At 44.0% G+C, this 18265-nt stretch overlaps 1 protein-coding gene across 5 annotated transcripts in view; it reads right to left on the bottom strand.

Annotated features, from left to right (window-relative positions):
• Positions 1-10836: 10836 nt before the first annotated feature.
• HNRNPLL (heterogeneous nuclear ribonucleoprotein L like) overlaps positions 10837-18265 on the bottom strand; it is a 32747-nt gene continuing 25318 nt past the window's right edge. The window contains exons 13-14 of one of the 5 annotated variants that reach the window (XM_042879354.1): positions 14516-14570; positions 10837-10909 (exon numbers count right to left, since the gene is read on the bottom strand). In XM_042879354.1, coding sequence (XP_042735288.1) covers positions 10852-10909; positions 14516-14570 — 113 coding nt within the window. In that variant the 3' untranslated portion in view covers positions 10837-10851. Of the gene's footprint in view, positions 10910-11850; positions 13060-13747; positions 13842-14515; positions 14571-15021; positions 18264-18265 lie in introns of those variants that run through there. The other 4 variants (XM_042879362.1, XM_042879346.1, XM_042879370.1 and 1 more) reach the window with 4 other exon arrangements.

Raw genomic sequence — 18265 nt, 5'->3', positions numbered from 1 at the left:
GAACCAAATGAATGATAAGACAAGTTTCAGCCTTTCCTCCAGGCTGCAGAGAGGTATAGAGAGAGCTGAAGAAAGCCAGCTGTGAGATAAAGGTGGACTTCTGGCAGCCCCCTCAGCAACAAAACATGTCTGGTGAGCAGTGGCTGCTCTGCTCTGGTCAGATAGTCAGCTGCTATCTGACCAGCAATCACTGAAGGAGCCACGTCACGTAGATTTCCAAACAGTCTCCCATTAGGAAATCCACCCAGATCTCAGGCTTGCTCAGAGAGTCAAGCATGTTCCCCTCACAGCTAGGACAAACCCTGCAAGACACCTTGTCTTCTTTTTCCATGTGAAGGCTACCCAAGCTATAGCTGACTCTGTAAGAAAGCATGCTCCCACAGACACATCCTGCTAGGTTCTGCCTGAGCTGTTTGGCATTTGCCTCACCACCTCACTGAGGATTCCAGCCTCACAGACAAGCTTGGTTTCCAATGCATTTTTTCTCACTGATATTCACTGTTTTGCATGGCAACCTCTTGAACTGAGGGATGTCTGCAACCATCATGCAGGTGATCTCAGACTTCTTGTGTGTCTAATTTAGAAAGTGCCCACCACAGCCCTGAGCTTGTACCTATTTGTGTGTTTGCTGTGGTGGGTAGCAAGCACGCAGCTTGGGGTTTGCTCAGGCAAAACCAAGATAGTGCTTAACAAAGATCCATACTTGGTTGGATGCTTTCAGCAGTGCATGCTGAGCATGGAAACATGGGATAGCAAACCTACCTGGGCAAGCAGCTCCCCTGCAGAGCTCTGAAAAAGCAGAGAGGCTATTGGGAGCAGAAAGTGAGTTAGGAAGGGGAAGAAAAAAACAGTTCACCAAATCCCCTGAACCTGCAGCTCTTCTGCATGCTCAGTGGAGACAGCATTTCAGCTGGCAGCAGTGCGTGCTCTTAAGAGGCAGAGAGCAGCCCCTCACATACCACTCATTTATAGCAAGCTGAGTGGGAGACGCATCCCATCCCCTCTGGTGATGACTCAAGAGCTGCTCCTCTGGGGAAAAAGGATGAAATAACGTTGAATTTTAGCTGTTGTTAGAGCAGCTCAGAGCATGTTGCTAGGCACCAGCTGCAGAAATTGCCTGCAGGTGCTTTCACAGGAGGGATTGGGCCACTTTGCTGGTCTCTCCCAAGACAAATCTGGGTTTGCAGCCTGAGTACCTTTGAAGCTGGACATAATCCATTTTCAGCCTCAAGGAGTTGTTGCACAATCTTCCCAAGATTAAGGGCTTACATCAAGAGGCTGTGGCACTGCCAGAGGAAGGACAATGGACAGACTCCAGAGTAATGCTTTGGTTTAGGTCTCCCCTCTGAGAGATGGTGGCAATTCCAGAAGTGCGTATGGAGAAGGAGTCTTCTGCCCTGACTTCAGGATGGTTGAAGTTTTCAGAGGAGTGAACAGCTAAGTGATTTACTTCTGTTGGTGGAAATGAAGATCTCCAACCAGCTGAAGCTTTCATGTACAAGCATTTCCTCAAACCAACTTCTGTCATTTGGGTCTCTACAAACACAGTGCAAATTCCATCTCACTGTTAGGCAAAAGCATAATGGGATGAGGACAGTTCAAAAGCCAGGGCTAGAAAATGACTCCCTTACAGGCTGCTTACAGAATGCTAAAGAACCTGCAGCAAAGAGAAGCTTCTCTGCCTACAGTCATTGCACTGCCCCTGGCCTCACCCCGAGGATGTGTCTGCCTTGGTTTGTGACCTGCCTCTGTGTTCAAAAATGACACCAGCCTGGGAGTACACACACATTAAATGCCAGCATGATGCTAACTTTTCCACACGAGTTTTTAACTGCTTTTTCTCACTTGATGTGGGTCCCTCTATGTACCTCTGGGGTTAAAGGCCCCTTTGTTGTCATTTCCTAATAGCTGCTTAGCACAGGAAAGCCACCACAAATAAGCTCACCACATCCCTAGACTCTTGCTCCCAAACCTCTTGTCCTAGAAAAAGAGGAATTGCTCCAGCTGTCAGTATGATGCCCATCAAACATCACACCCCCCACTGGAGCCTCTCTCCACAGCATAGAGTTATTTCTGCTCTGCTTAATACAAACAAGACACGTGGCTCAGGGAAGGAAGAGACCCCAGTGGTGTCTACGCGATGCGTGGTACTGTGCTTCAGTACACGCTGCTGGTGCTTTTCCTGCATGATGCAGCAAAAAAGATGTGGATACCAGAGCCAATTTGAGATGAAAGTACCCCATCATCACATGAGCATCAGTGTTGATTCAGAGTCTCATTTGAAAAAAAAATGCTTAGTAGACATTTTATTATTTAGTGTAATACAGTAAGACCAATTGCTTAGTCCAGTGCTCTTTTTTTCTAAGAAACATTCCTGTCAGCACAAGTTTAACTTTTAGACGAGGTTATTTTTCCTTGTAGATGAACTGGTCTTTGGTATCACAAGCTATCTCCTCTGCCACAGGGAAAAGCATCACTGTGGTACTGATTTGAATAAAGCGGTGCAGCTTTATACCCAGGGAAGGTATTTCACATCGAGCCCTGTGGACGCAGGCCTGGCTCTGGGTTGTTTGCAGGACTGAATGTGACTGGCCCACTGTACAAAAGGTGCTCATTACAGAAGAGTTTATTTGCATCCTTCACAGCTACGTGACTCGGGCCCTGCTGGGCGAGATTTACAGGTCCCTTAAGAAAGTGGGTGGTTCATTCCCAGGGTTTCACGTGGTTTCTTCGCCTGCAGGTCCAGACTGGCTGCACAGTGATGAATTAGCTCAAAGAGGGATTCTTCTGTGAATTCCCACGACACCAAAGAAGCCAAGTTGCAGCTCTCATGATCCTTTCCAAGGAAGCAAACTCTCACCAGCCCTGTCCCCCACATTTCCATCCCCACACCCCCGGATGCCACATCAGGACAGACCTCGGTGCAATATAACCACAACCTACTGTGCTCAACTCTCCTCAGTAAGAGAAGATTTGGGTTGTTGTGGGCTTCCTCATCAAGCTCACAGGTAGCAAAGCCCAAGCCTCAAAAATGTAATAGTCACCAGCAGGAGCTGGTTTGGGACTCAGTTCCAACAGTGCCTTGGTCTCTGGGGATCTCCCACCAGCACTGTGGGCTTATGACAGGATGCCTGAAGCACAAACATCCTCCAGGAAAAACAGATAGCCATGCTCTGCTTTGAGCCAGGCCCAGGGCTGGGGCATAATCCTCAATACACCAATGAAACTGCTTGGATTCAATCTCTGGCATTAAATCAAAACCTGGGGCTGAGACTAGACATGAAGTATCAGACCAGCTTTGCCGTCTGCCTTTCCAGATTCAGTGAAGCCCTGTGCCAAGCCTTGGACACAAAACAGAATGTGTTGCTTAATCACTCTGGATTAGCATGCAAATTTAATTTACGTACTTTCAATGAAAACGAATATATGCATTCAGTTTTTCTCCAAGCATCTTTCAGTGTGCCTGAATTGTGGGCCTGCACCACGGCCATAAGCACATCCTGCCTGGACAATCTTCTGCATAACCTACTCTAGGGAGCCTGCTTTAGCAAGGGAGTTGGACTTGATGATCTCCAGAGGTCCTTTCCAACCCCTATGATTCTGGGATGGGGCTGAGATGAGGGTCCTGTTGTCTCTGGCTTTATACTGGCTTAATGGAGTGGTCCTCCTGCCTCAAAATCTTTCTGTGTGACAGAGGAGTGAGAGGACAGGTCAGACCATGGGCAAGGCATAGTCACAGGGGGGGGTACCTGATAGCTCCAGTCCTGCTCCAGTACCACCAAAATGAAGCACACAGAAGCACAGCACATCTTTGTTACTGGGGACTGCTTATGCAGAGCATGTCTCCAGAAAGACCATTTTTCCAGAAGTAAAATAGGCTTAGCTGCCATCATTGGCATTTGTTCCATGTCAGAAAAACAGAGAGAAGAGGCGTTTCATTCCTTACCTGATTCACCCCATCCTGTGTAAATGCAGCCTGGCTGCATTAGAGGGCTAGCTGCCCAAACTCAAATTCATTTGAGATCCAGAGATTAAGATACAATCATTTGATCTCAGATTAAATAGTGGATGAACACCACAAAGAATAGCTTAAAACATTTGGAAAGGTGTTAAGGAAAATCAAGCAGGATTAAACAACAAAATAGAAGCATTAAGCCAGAATGCCTCCCTGGATCACATGAAACTAGGCACCAAAGAGCACGCTGTGCCGCAGCTTAGCAGCACTTGGGTGTTGAGCAATTCACTGTAAAGGAAAAGCAGGACAGCCTGATATCAGAGACAGGTAAGCTGCATGTGCCAGTGATCTGCCAGTTTGGGGTCCCCACTGCCTCTTGTGTGGAGCAGAAGGGATGGCAGGAGACCCAGCTTATGACTCCCACCTGCTTTGTGAGAAGTTCTGTGAAGGACATGAAGGTGAAAGGTGCTTGGCATTATCCCCAGCTTTGTTGTTCCTGTATCAGCACCAGCTTCCATTTCCTAAGCCAGTTCCTAGCACAGCCCTGCTGCTTGCAGCCTTTGGACCTCAGAGCAGAGGGAGGCAGAGCAGCAACAGGTGAAACCAAGAACCTCATTCCTGCAGCTTCACAGAACCACACGGATGCCCAGTTCTGCACCTATTAATGCAGGATTTAGCAGGGCAGAACACAACTAAGGGATAACTCAAGCCATGTTTGCAGCATCCAGCCACCCCCCAGTGTTTCTATTTCTCGCTCTTCAAAATGAAAACAGGAATTTGACAGGCCCTACATCACTTTGTTGAGGTGCTCTCCATCACCCTCAGGGGAGAACAGCCAGCTGCCAAATACCCTTATTAGGAAGAAAATATCCAGCAAAAATAGGCTAACTAGCTGTAAATGTGTGCTAAAGGAAGGCAACTCAGGGCAGCAAGGCTTAGACTCAGAGCACAGCACGACCACTTTCCAGGTTTGCTCTGGGAGCTCTCCCCACACCGCAGGTACAGCCTCTCCTGCTGGACTTGGCCTCTATTTCCTACGACAAATTGTCACGGCACCCTGGAGACTGCTTGTTTGCAACCAACAGAGATCATTTAAGCCCTTCCTACACATTTCCCAGTTTTTTTTCCATATGCTTTCCTCAGCTTCTTTGTTCTGCAGCGTGTTTGAAATCATTAGTGCAGTGCTGTTAAATGAGACCCAGTCCCAGATGGGCAGCGTCGCACAAAATTGGTGCCTGAGAGTGTGGCACTGGCCTGGGCCTTGCACTCTGGTAAACAACACTGGTAACTCTGGAGGGCTCATCCTCACCCAGAGGGGTTTGTGCTGGGTGGTCCCAGCCCCAGATTTTCCCTCAGTGCAGCTTTAAGAGATGCAGAGAGCAGTTCCCTGCTGCAAACATCATGGCGCTCGGTTTGCAAATAAGCTGTGCCATTGAGAGGCTGGTGTGTCCTTCACCAAAAAGCACCATGCAACAGGAAACCCCAAGGCACAATTAGGGAGGTCCCAAGTGTGGGATGCCCCAAAGCATGTAACTGTTTTTCCTGCTTCTTGTCCTGCAAAGCACAGCCAGTTTTCCAGGCAGCCCCACTGCCAGCAGCAGCCACCTGGCAGGCACAGTGGCCCTGAACGATTATTTAACAGCGGATTGTATAACCAATGTTACATTTCTGTCACTGACCTCAGCCCTGGGACATCTCCCACCCAGAAAACTTCCATCTAATCTTTCAGACTTGGGGGGAGCAACAACCTTGGGCGTCTGACACCATCCCTCAGAGAACAGCAATTAGAGGGGACCTGGAGCTGCCTGGAACATCCCAGATGCACAAGGAGGAAGAGGAGAAGAGGGATCTCAATAATCCACTGAAGGCTCAAGGATGGACCCACCTGGTTCAGACCCAGCTCATTCTGTAATCAATTAAAACCAGGAACTTCTGAAGCCTTATTCCAACAGATGCAAGAAGGAATTTGTTTCTGAGCTTGGCTTCAGGTTGTCTAAACTCTCAGCATGCCTCCTCAGTTGGTTCCGGGGTCTGTGGGCATCTAACCAGAATAAGCACAGAGCTGCTGGGAGGATGGAGACCATGCACAAGCTCCTTCCCATGCCAGTACTTCTGTGAGGTTGTGATAGATCAGGTGTCAATTATACACCGGCTGAGCTGGAAAAAAAAACTCCTGCCTTTAGACATACTTGCCAAATTTTTTCAAACACTGTTCATAAAACTTCCAAAGGTGTACCTGCTCAGGGATGCAGCAGCACACAGAGCATTTTGCAGCAGCGGGCTGACTTCAGGAGCTTACAGTTTACAGCAAAACAGTCACAATAAACAAACAATTCAAAGGACAAAATCTGATACGAAAAATCCATTACTCTTTCCACAGTTGGTCAAAGGAGGCAGCTGCCGCAATGCAATTAAGTCTAACCATTAAACAAGGCTTAATGGTGGAAAGGCACGATGGAAAGGCACGATGCTCATTACTAAGCCTGAGGTCTGCGCGTGTCAGCACTTGGAGATGCCTTACAGGTAGGTGGTAGGTGTCAGTGCTTTCAAAGAAGCATGATGGTTCTTTAAGCCAGAAAACTTTGAAGAAGGTTCAAAGCCAAACTGACCTCCCCCTGGGCAATTCAAATCTCAGCTAGAGGAAGCAGCTGTGTCTTGCTAGGAGTATTTTGGTTTTGCAAAGTTGTTCTGCTTCATTTACAGGCCACAGAAATCAGCTTTGAGCTGGTCCTTGGATTTTAAAAGGTTTGTATGCACACCACAAAGCTTTGGATCCCGAGTGTGCTGCAGGTGAGCTCCGCAGACCTCCAGTGCTCCTGCTGGCTGGCACAGCCCCTGCCTGATCTGCACGCCCACTGATGTGGTTAAAGTCCCACGCTTTGCAATTTGCCCCTCAAAGCAAGAGCAAGCTGCAATACTGCAAGCGATGCTGGGCACAGGAGGCTGAGGGCACAGAGCATTTGCCACATGGCTCACTATCTATCAGCTCTTTACCTGGAGGCTTTGCCCAAGGAGCATATCCAGGTGTGTCACTCCCTTGTAACACATATGCAAGCTGCTCCATGAGCAGGAGTTTCTACACTGCACAAAAGGCAGGAGACCACCATTGCTTTTGCCTTATGATCACAATGATCCAGCAGCATTTTATGCCTTGAGGATGTAATCCAACATTGCATGGCAAAGAGATTCATCACGTCACAGCTATTGGAGGCATCCTGGCATGGAGAGGGACCCATAGCCACTCCTGCCCGCAGGACAATCACAGAATCACCAAGGTTGGAAAAGACCTTAAAGATTATCCAGTCCAACCATTCACCTATCACCAATGTTACTCACTGTACCACGTCCCTCAACACAAAATGCAAACATTCCTTGACAAATGTCGTGTTCAGTACCTGCCACAAGCTCCTGGGGAAGAGGATGCTGGCAGCTGCCTGGCTCTGTCTGTTCACTTCTGTCCCCAGCAAGGCAGCCCCAGGGCAGCTTGTGCAAGAAGCAACACAGAACCTAGAGGTATAGAGCTGCTAGAAATGCCAAACTGAGCTTTCACAAGAATTACACAATATCCATGGCCAAGGTTAAACACTGGGACAAGACCTCTGGACTCAAGCTGCCCCTTAGGGAACACGTGCTCTGGACAAAAGGAAAATAACAAGCACAAATCCAGAAGGAGAGCAGAGCAGAGCTCAGGCTGAATCCAGGGAGTACAATGGCACAACTCAGTCAAGGTGCTCAGTTATTTACCATACTGCATAGCAGCTGCATGACTAACACCATTCTGAGTTTCTGTCTGAAGCCAGTCAATTACCTTTAATGAGGACAGAAAATAAAAAGGAAGAAACCTTCTCAAAATAACCAACATGTGTTATGTCATATCAAAAAATCTGCCTTTTGGAAACAGACTACCTAGCTCCAATGTTGCAGCTGGTCCTGGTTTTTGCCAGGAGAAAAAGGCAGCCTGAAGGAAGCCAGGGAACAAGACAATTTGACAGCAGACAGCTGCTGAGACCAGCCTTGGCTGGGCTCCTGCTCTGGCCCAAGGCTGGCTCCACTAGCATTCATGTTCCTCTCCCAAAAGCATCTTCCTTCTGCAGTCCATTACGACAATACAGCCCCACACCTCTTCACCAGAAGTCCATGCATTTAACAAATAATCCTCTGAGGTCCCAGACCATTGCAGGCAGTGCTTATACATCTGGTTATTAGATCCATTTGCGTTCTGTCCCCCTGTGGAAAAATACCTGTTTGTCTTGCATTTGTTCTTCCTAATCTAGGCTGCCATTTTTCCTTTTTCACTGAAATATCAAGAGCATTTGCACACAACTGGCAGCATACCAGCACCCTCCGGAAAAAGGGATGAAATATCCTTTCTCATCCCGTAGTTTAACTGCTTACACAAGTGGAATCAAATCCAAATTTCTGAGTTATCTGGTGGAGCTCTTTTGCAACGCAGCTCTGTAGGAGAGGGGTTGCAGAGAAATCTTAGCTCACAGCCCAGAGCTGACAAGCCTGCAAGAGAGATTCAAACATTTTGTTTTCCAACTTGGAAGTTTCTGCATAAGCCAGAGAGGATTCCCAGGCCAACGACTGGTTTCTGCAGCTAAAGTTGTTTTCGCTGCCCACTCCGAAGAATAGCACAGCAACATACGAGCTTGCTGCCCTTGGCATGCTTCTTGCTGCAGTCTCTCTCTTCTTTTACAGATGTTTCAGCAAACAGCCCTGCACAAGCCAGAATGGCTCTCCTGCCTAATAACAGAGTCCAAACTCAAGCAGCTGGAGTCCTTGTGCACATCTAGCTTCATACACTGATACAGAACAGATGCTGCAGAAGAGTATCCCATAACCTCAAACAGCCTACGAGCACAAAGCAAAAGCAGCATAAAGGCTACATAACTTCAAATGTCACTGTCCCAGTCTAGAAATGACCCTCTGGCTGCAGACCCCTGCCCACAGGTGAAGCGCTGGGGAGAAGTAGGTGCATATCCCTTGGCACTGAACTTGGAACAAAGGGACCAAATTCCTTGCTGCCACCTGCTGTTCTCCACCAGCAAGGCAGGCCTTGCCCCACCATCTCCTGTGGAGTATTTGAGACCTCAAAGTCTGCCCTGCAGACCCCGAGACATGGTACCAGAGAAATAAAGCCCATGGCTTTCTTTCCTAATCCTCCTGGTCACATGCTCCAAAAGCGTGTTTGATAGAATTGCTGAGCTTGAAGCTCATGCCAAAATTGGAGCAACGGTATCCAGACTTGAAAGAGCTGTTTTACTTGCAATCCTTGTGCAAAGGAGACTGAGAAAAAAGCAACATGAGCAATGTAATTCAGAGACAGCCTTTCGGGACACTGCAGCCAGATTGACTACATCAGCTGGGCTGTACCTGGCACAAAGGGAATGTGAAAATATTGAAAGCAGTTTTCGCATGTTCTTTATTAAGTACTGTATCATTTATTTACAGGCAGAACTAGAGGCCCTGAAAGCAGCCAGGAGAGGGATGAAAGGTTTAACCCTGTAATGGGAGGTCTGCAGAGAAGGCAAAATGCAGTTGTGATAACAGCTCTCTGTCGTCCCTCGCCCTCACCTACCCACTTTCACCAGATTGCCAGCAGAAATCAGCAGGTCCTCACCCCTCTAAGCCCATGCAGGAAGAGGTTCTCGCTGCACCTGCTGCACACACCAGAGCAACTAGTCCAGCAGCATTCCCCACAGTGCCCTGGGCCTCACTGACCCAAGGAGAGTGCTGGCAGAAGGGAAGGCACCCTGGCCATGCCACAGTGAGCCACGTGAGTACACTGAAGGGGCAAGCAGCTCCACTTCACCCTTACTAGGGAGCCATAGAAAACTGGCAGGGGAACAACATGAACATCCTGTTCCAAAGACCTCAGGCCTCCTATGTTCGAGACAGGTGCACAGAGCTACCTTATAGAGCCTAGGCTACCTAATCAACACAATGAAAAACTTAAATTTTACAGCAGTCAATGCTCCAGCCACCTGTCTGATCAAAACCCAACTTGGCATTGCTTTGAAAGCTCTCTTGCTTTCCAATCTAACAGCACTGACATTTGTGGGCATTGTGCACTCAGATTACTGGCATAACCAGAGCCAGAGGTGTGTTTGGTGTTTCTCTTAGCCAACTCCCTGCTAATAGGGCAGATAAGAGCAGTATCTCCTAGGTGAGTGCAGTATCAGCCTCCCCACTTGCCCTTTCTTTAGACCTCAGCAGTGAAACTTGCTTGTACTTGGAAAAGACACAAAGCAAACATGCTGCTTATCAGCTTCGTCTTGGTGTTGCATAGCCCCAGCCCCAAATCTGGCTCAGGGTTATTGGCAGCATGTTTTGCAAGTGGCTAAACAGACTCCTCACAGAGCTGCAAAGACAGCTGTGGACAAGTTTCTGAGCTGCTGGTGACACAAGGAGCTCTGGGAAATTGTTGTCAGCGTTTTACTGCACTTGCCTTGACTCAGAAGCAAGCCTTCCAGCACAAATCCTCAGCACAAATCTTACACACAACTTAAACGGAAGAGGTTGACACTGCTGGAAACACTGATTTTCATGGTCTTTAATAGGAACCAGGGGGTACAGGCAGTCACTGAGGAGATGGGAAACAACAGCTCCTGAAGAGGACAGTGAAAGAAGTAGCCCAAGTGCTTGCAAAATGGCTTAAGAGCAGCTTTGCTTGAGAAGCAACTGCTTCTAAAGCAGTTTAAAGACTAGCCCCTCTCAAATACCAGTTAGCTGTGAGTAGCTTACGGGTGGTAAGTCTCAGGCCAAAGCTGCTGCAATGGCTGCATGCTACAAGCAAGAAGCAACTGTCTGCTTGGAATATAAAGCCAGACCCCATATGCATACCAGAAATGAACAGATGCTGTCAGGGTTCCTGAACTCCACTCTGCTCAGTGTTAAAAGAGGCTTACTCTTAGCAGGGTCCTCACTGGAAAGGTCCACATGGGACAGTTCCTGAAAAGCAGAGTCTGTTTTCAGCAGTAAGAAATGGAGGTTGTGCTGGCAGTCATGGGACCGGTGCTACTGCTCATTCTCTGCCAGATTAAAAGGATAAGATTAGTTTTTTGCTGACCCTACATCTCTGAATATCCTTGCTCAGTTTCCTAAGAAGTTTCAGAATGCGTAGAAAACAAAGGCAGATGAATGATCTTTGCTACAAAGCTTCAGGAGATAAAAAGGGAGAACTGTTTGTTTCTTGTTGTTGTTTTTGCAATGACATTGTCAGCAGGGATACAGATGTGAGAGGTAATGACACAGACAGATGGAAAAGAAATGATATATTATAGCCTATGCTAGAAAAGCCATGGAGTCACACTTAACTGGGTGTCCATATCACAAAAGACATGTGGATGTACCATCACCTTGTCTGTCTTCATGGAAAGAAACTTCTCCTGTAGGTGTTAGGGTACGTTTTCATTATTATCAGATAAAAGCTATAGCTGATAAAAGCAAGACTAGAGAGCGTATTATTGTGAAATACATTGAAATAATATCAACAGTACGGTCCTAACCTGAAAGTCCATTGTGAGCTCTATGTGAGCTTGCTTCATGTTAGGAATACACAAAAAGCAAGAGTTAGAGGCACAAGGATCTCTTTCTTCAAAAACAGACAGATTATAAACCTCTACAGAGCTATCAGAAAAAATGAAAATAAGTATAACTTACACAGGTTGCTCCAAAAGTTATGCCTCCTATTTATTTCCTTGGAAAATACATCAGATACAGCACAGTAACAACACGATTTTATAGGGCAAATTCTCTGCTACAAAAACTATTTTCCAACACAGTCACCACCATTAGCTACGCATTTTCACCAGCAATCAATAAGATCCTGCATGCTGCACTTGTTAAAATCTGCATGGCCATCTGAAGCATGACTTGTCCTTCACATCACTGTCACCACTGCTGAAATCACCACCCACCACCTCCCTGTGCTCACATCCATTATCCAATCTCCATAAATGTTCGGCAAGCATTGATGAACATCGGCACAATTTTATTTCTTTATTTATTTTTTTGTATGAAGAAATTCAGTTCCATGCTTTTGTTTCACACACACACACACACATATTCTGTCAGACTGTCCTTTTGCTGCCACTTGTTGCATATCAAGAAAATGCAACAGGATATTGTTGGGATGGTTCCATTCTCAAATGCCATACCACCAATCCACCTCTGAATACGGGCCAACTGCATAAAATAGGAGGCATTCCTTTCAGAGCAGCCCTCATAAAATATTCTGGTTTAAGAACTTAAGAATTTGTTTTTAAATTAACACCATCATTTCCTTCCCTCTCTAACAAAACAGGTAAGTGAAGTGAATAGGATTCCCACTTCAAACTAGGGTTTTCTGTCTGAAACCTGGCAACATAATCTACCCAGTACCTTCAAGAAAAGATTACTCAGGTTGGTTTCTCAGACACTTTCCTGAATCCTTCAGATAGGATGCTTATCTAGAGCTCAGTGATTTAATCTGGAATTAGCAGTTTCGTCACTGTGGTTAACAGAAGAAAAGATATAAGCATAATCTATATTACATGCAAATCCCAACATCGGGGTCTTAAATTTTAGAAGGCCAGAAGTTCCCATGCAGAGGGAAATAATCAACTAACACAAATGTGCTTCCTGAAATATCCAAAGCCTGCTGCATTAAGAGCCTAAGTGAAAGAAAATTAGTCCCAAAGAGAGAAGAGTTTTATCAAGCAAGCGCTCCAATTTCTAGGGGCTTGACTACTACCCAATTTGAGTGGAACACAAATATTTGCAATTTAGTTTTCTTACTAGGTTAAAGAAGGATGATTCTTCTAATGGAGAGAGGAAATGGTGGCAAGAGAAAACAAACAGGTAATGGCTTACATGTAATTGAATAATTACATCCTGTATTCTGCAGCAACTGCTATCCTCAACCATACCCCAGAATACAACCTATGTTATATTCTGAATACTGCTATATGGCCCCTGCCAAAACCAATCTATATTCCTGAACGCTTGGAAAAGAGGGTTAATTGTCTTGCTTTTTAATGTACCACTTATCTGCTGGCTCCTTGTTGCATTCCTACAGCACTCATTCCCTTGCATGAAGGTCCACTGAAGTTGCAGCTGCTCTACAAATACCAGAGAAGGAAAAATAAATTAAGATCTCACATCAGCAGCTGCAACAGTCAAAAAAGGAAGAGAAGCGAACCTATCTGAATTAATGCATGGCTCTAGCCCAGAGAGCTGGCTGTGAAAGAACAGCACAGGAAGGCTTGGCACAGGACAGATACCAAGGCATTCTGAACACAAGAAAAGGGACTGAAGTTATTTCCTTTAGAGGAAAGGAGCCAAAGCACAAGTAATCTGGCTATGCTAAGTTCCTCCACATCCTGTGGGAATCACAGTCCATGGAGAAAGAAACCTTTTTATTTTTAACAGGGAAAGCACATTATGCATTAAGAGACTTAATGGAACACAAATATTGCATGCTTTTAACTCAATTACACAACTGCCTAGAAATGGAAGCTCTTTACAGATTAGATGCTTTAGCTGAAGAAGTTTGGGCCTTCGTCCCTAGCCCTGAACAGCTTTTTGTTTCAACTCACACTTTGCCCTGCACCGGCTTTAGCAAAGTACCTGGACAGCACACCAGAAATAGCACCTTGCCATGTGAACACAACCCATCACCCTTCTCCAGAAGTTCGTTTTAATGGCGCAGCTGAGAACAAGACCCTGTTTTATATGGACTTAATACACAGAGTAAAATGAGTAAGGAAACAGCAAATCCTTTGTTTTATAAATGAAGAATAATGATAAGCATTTCTCAGTTTAGACTTGCTTTGTGAGTAATATTAACATTTTCCACATTCCAGTCCATTCCCAGGTAATTCCTTACAGAAGCAGACGTGGGCTGGGAAGAAGCCAGATTGATTTTAAATATGTACTCTTAACAACTTGAAGCAAAAACAGCACAGGCTATAATAAGCAAAGAAAGTGGCAATCACCTCCCTTCTAACACAGGATGGCCTTTAGGTGAGAACCTGCACATCAGACCACTTCATCTGGCAGCAGTTTAACACCCACCTCTCATTCCTGAGAGCACTCAACCAGACGGAGAGAAATGGAGGTCTAGTGAACTGAGCTCACCCCTCATCTGCTTGAGCCTCCCTTCCAGAGGTCTCACAGCAGTGATTCTCCCTTGCTTAGGTAGGTCTGTCGCTCACTCCTGAATTTCATAACAAACCAGGTCACAAAACATATATTTCTCACTCAGTGAGGTCTTACTTACGGGTCATGGAAAAACACAACCTACAGAAGTACTGGCAGTGAACCAACACACACCTGAAGCACTCTGTGGAGCACCAGTGAAAATATTTTTCTTCCTTTGAGACCACTACCACCAGGGGACCCAAATCAAGAAGATTTGTTTTTTTCAAGGCTGACAGATTTTTGTACTAAGCCACACATTCAGACGGCAATATCAGCTCTTCTATGACAGTACACCGGGGCTTGTTCACAGCATGAAATATGCAAACTGCTAAATGAAATTACTGCAAGCCAAATTTTAAAGCAGGACTAAGTTACCTTTGAAATTCCAGATCCGTGGAGGGGAAGGCTCTGAACTTCAGCACAGCTGCATCTAGGTTAAAGTTAAAAATCAGAATGATATTTCCTGCTTTAAGAATTCTTCACATAAAGTGGAGCCCATAAACAGATTTTATTTTTGTATGCCTTCTTGCATGCTATTTCTGGCCAAAGCCATACCAATGCAAACAAGATTATTTGTAATTTCACCTCTGTAATTGCCAAAAGAGAATAAACCAAGAGATTGGGTAGACATACAAAGCTGGATTGTCCAAAAATACTGAAGTTTCTACAGATGTAAGAACATAACGTATTTTCAAAAGAAGATAAGAAAACCCAGAAGATACTTAAACACATTCCAGGAGGAGAAAAATAAATTGAGAAAGTGCATTCATACTCTCAGACTTCAATGAACTACTTAAAAGAAGAGACTGAACATCTCCTGCTAAGTCATCAAAACATTTAAACACGTTCAAGCTCTGTTTACAAGAAAACACACAATAGGAAAAGGAGCAAGTTAAATTTAATTACAACAGAGGGTTTCAGCCAGTTACAAGCCAGCTTACCCCATACTATCCCTTACTCAAAGACAGACTTAGTGACAACATATTAAGTTTTATAATTCCTTTCATAAAGTAAAACACTCAAACATTTCCTGAACATTTTCTTTTAAATCTTTTCTTATATCACCTTAGCACTCCATCTTGCTGTGGTGGTATAGAAAAATCAAAAAGCAACTCATTTCAATTCCTCCTTACAAGGGGAAATAAGTTAAAACAAAAATATGAGTATGGTGAGAGAAGATGAACAAATCTCCCAGTATATCATTTACTTCCAATGAAAGGTTATTGATTAGAAAATATAACTTTTTTTTTTTTTTTTTAACATTGGAACAGACGTGAATATATTACAGTGTGAATGCAAGCTGCTTGCAAGCAGGAAACATGCATAGCATTGTTCACTATTTTGCATATATGGCTTATGCAAAAGGGACAGAAAAATTGCATTGAGAGACCTCAATACTTTAGTTTTGATCAACAAATACGGTAAGTGGGTGGCTGACGAATTACAAACTTCATTCCTGTTGGAGAAACTCTTTACTTGCTTCACTGCTTTGTCTCTATCCTAAATTATAGGTGAATACAGACCTTATTTCTGGAAGGAGGAGACCAACCTCATTCCTCCCTGAGAACAACTAGCCAGCCCTGGAGGGCCCGGAAATGACTTTTTTTTTTTTAAACAGACAAATACCAACAAGGAATTTTTCACGTTCTCAACTTTTACATGAAGGTTATTATTTGACGTAGAAAGAATGCTGAGCAGTTCCTTAGACTCTTGTCTTTTCTTCCCCATATGACAGGCTACTCATTTTGCAAAATAGGGACTTCCAGCTGATATCACCCAGAACTGGTATGTCTGCTGACTGATCTGAGCAGCCACAAGAAAAATACCATTCCCCTGAGCATCTTAGGCACTGAATGCTGGGATCCATGAAGGACATGGAAACATTAAAGTGCTTCTTTTTCTTTTTCTTTTTTTTTTTCTTTTTTCTTTTTTTTTTTTTTTTTAAAGAAACCTGAATGCTTTTAGGGTCACTTCCTACATCCCAAAGTGGACCAACAGATAACGTGCCATTTTCAATGCTCAAACATAAACAATTTGATTCTGAAACAAAGCAATGCAACTTACGACAAAAGAAACTGGTATTTGCAGAACATTCTGATGGAAGATAAATTAATGACAGAGAGACCTTTTACAGTTAAAAAACAATGCAGCACAGAACATTTCACTAGTACCCAGCAGTTGTGTTGGCAAGCAGCTGGACTTGGCACCCAGCCTTCCAGGCTAGAGCTCACTAAACGCTGTTTCTGAGGGGGAAACACTAAGGCAGAAAGAATGCTAGCAGTGCCCCTAAAATGCAAGCCAGTTTGCCATCTTCCATACAGGAAGGCAGTATTATTCCATACTCTAGACAGAAAGAGACACTAAGCAGCCTCCATCTCCCAGTTCAAACGTGTTAAAAGCCTGCTTTGAATTCATGAAATATTTGTTATCTGAAAGATGAATAAAACGGAGGTAGGCAGGAGGAAAATCAATTATAGTTGATGAGAAAAGCCAAAGGACAGTTGACACATTTTTCCTGGTATAATTATGTGTATTTGTCTTCAAATTAAGAATGAGGAAATTCGAGTTGGTCTTTAAAAGCATGTGCAGTGCCCACAGTCTGTAAACATAACACAACGTGCTCTCAAGGGCAAGCACACCGCATTAATATGTCTTGTATGGATACAGATAAAACCAATAAAGATGGAATGAAGAACTTGCGTGATAAAAGAAAATGTGATGAAACAATTTCTCTTTGATCTCTAAGAGCAAAACTAAAAGAGCACTAACTGCTGCAAATTCAGAGAGGGGAGCAAACATGAGGCCTGCAACAACAGATCCCAGACTCCCTCCCTGGATTCCCATCCCTGAGGGTTGAGCCCAAATACAATGAAGCACCAGTTCTAGAGGAGAGAACAGAGGCTCCAAAGCGCTGGTGCAACACAAATCTTCCCCAAAGTGAAAGATCTCTCATCTCCTTAGTTTCACATCGCATGATAGAGTTGTATTACCTGAACCCTACCTACATCACCACAGTTCAAGTGAGAAGCTAGCCATTCTATTCACCCCATGTATCCTCTCATCATCATAATAGAAATAAGAGATATCAGACAAAAGAAAACATTGATATAAGCATCCAGTGTACATAAAATTAACAATCCAGGTATAAGAGTACCGTGGGCTTGCTTTTTGTTTTAACTTTTTTCCACCACCTTGGTTTCTATTGTGATCAATCTTCTGTTCTCAACTAGCCAACTTTTCTAAGTCATAATAACTATTGAAAAAGATATCAAGAAGATATGTTAACACCAAAGATTTAAAGTTATGGAAAATGAGGATGAACACATTGATACAGGCTTGCAATTTTAATTTTAAAAAGGCCCCTATGGTGGGACTGGTTATAGATGTCATCATGCTAATGCAGACGGAAAATAGGTTTGTTTGTTTTTTAAAAACAACACTTTAAATAAGCATGAATTCACACCATACATATGTATATGTAATAATTTTCTGTTAGCTTTTTTTTTAAACTATAAATCAAGTAAGTCCATACTATTAAAAGTTCTGTATGTGCAACATTAACCTGATGAAAGCATTTTATAAATACAAGATTTTTAGAATTGCAACATACTTCACTACTTAACATACTGAAAAACAGATTCTACATTTAAAATTCTGATGTAACAGTTCTATCTGCCCACTACAACTGAAAAATACTTGCTAAGCTTTAACATTATTGAAAATGCAAACATATTTCCATTTTGGAAGAAAAAACTGACATTTTGAAGTCTGAAAGGTACACTGCCTTGTTTACGCTACTGGATTTTCTTTAGACATCTGCAGATACTACACCAACAAAATACAAACTTCGTAGTAAGCTTGCAACATGTACTTCAGAGAGGCAAAAAGAAAAATCTGTTTTGTATTTAAGAATGAACATCCATTTATTATAAAACAAGATAAAAGATATTAGAATTAAGTTGAAACAAGGCAACGTTAGAGCAACCACTTTAGAGCTTTGTGAACGAAGTGTAGTTTCAAACTTGCAAATCAAGGTGAATGTAGCTCTTAACATGCAGTCCTCTTCTCTATAAATGTGATGAAGTAGAGAAGCAAAGCTTCAAGGTATAAGGGTTAGAGCCATCT

The sequence above is a fragment of the Lagopus leucura genome, unplaced genomic scaffold (assembly GCF_019238085.1).
Source record: "Lagopus leucura isolate 7727_CA_CO unplaced genomic scaffold, USGS_WTPT01 Super-Scaffold_73, whole genome shotgun sequence".
NCBI lineage: Eukaryota > Metazoa > Chordata > Aves > Galliformes > Phasianidae > Lagopus > Lagopus leucura.
The sequence above is the reverse complement of the archived record's forward strand: the minus strand, read 5'-3'. Positions and strand labels throughout refer to the sequence as shown.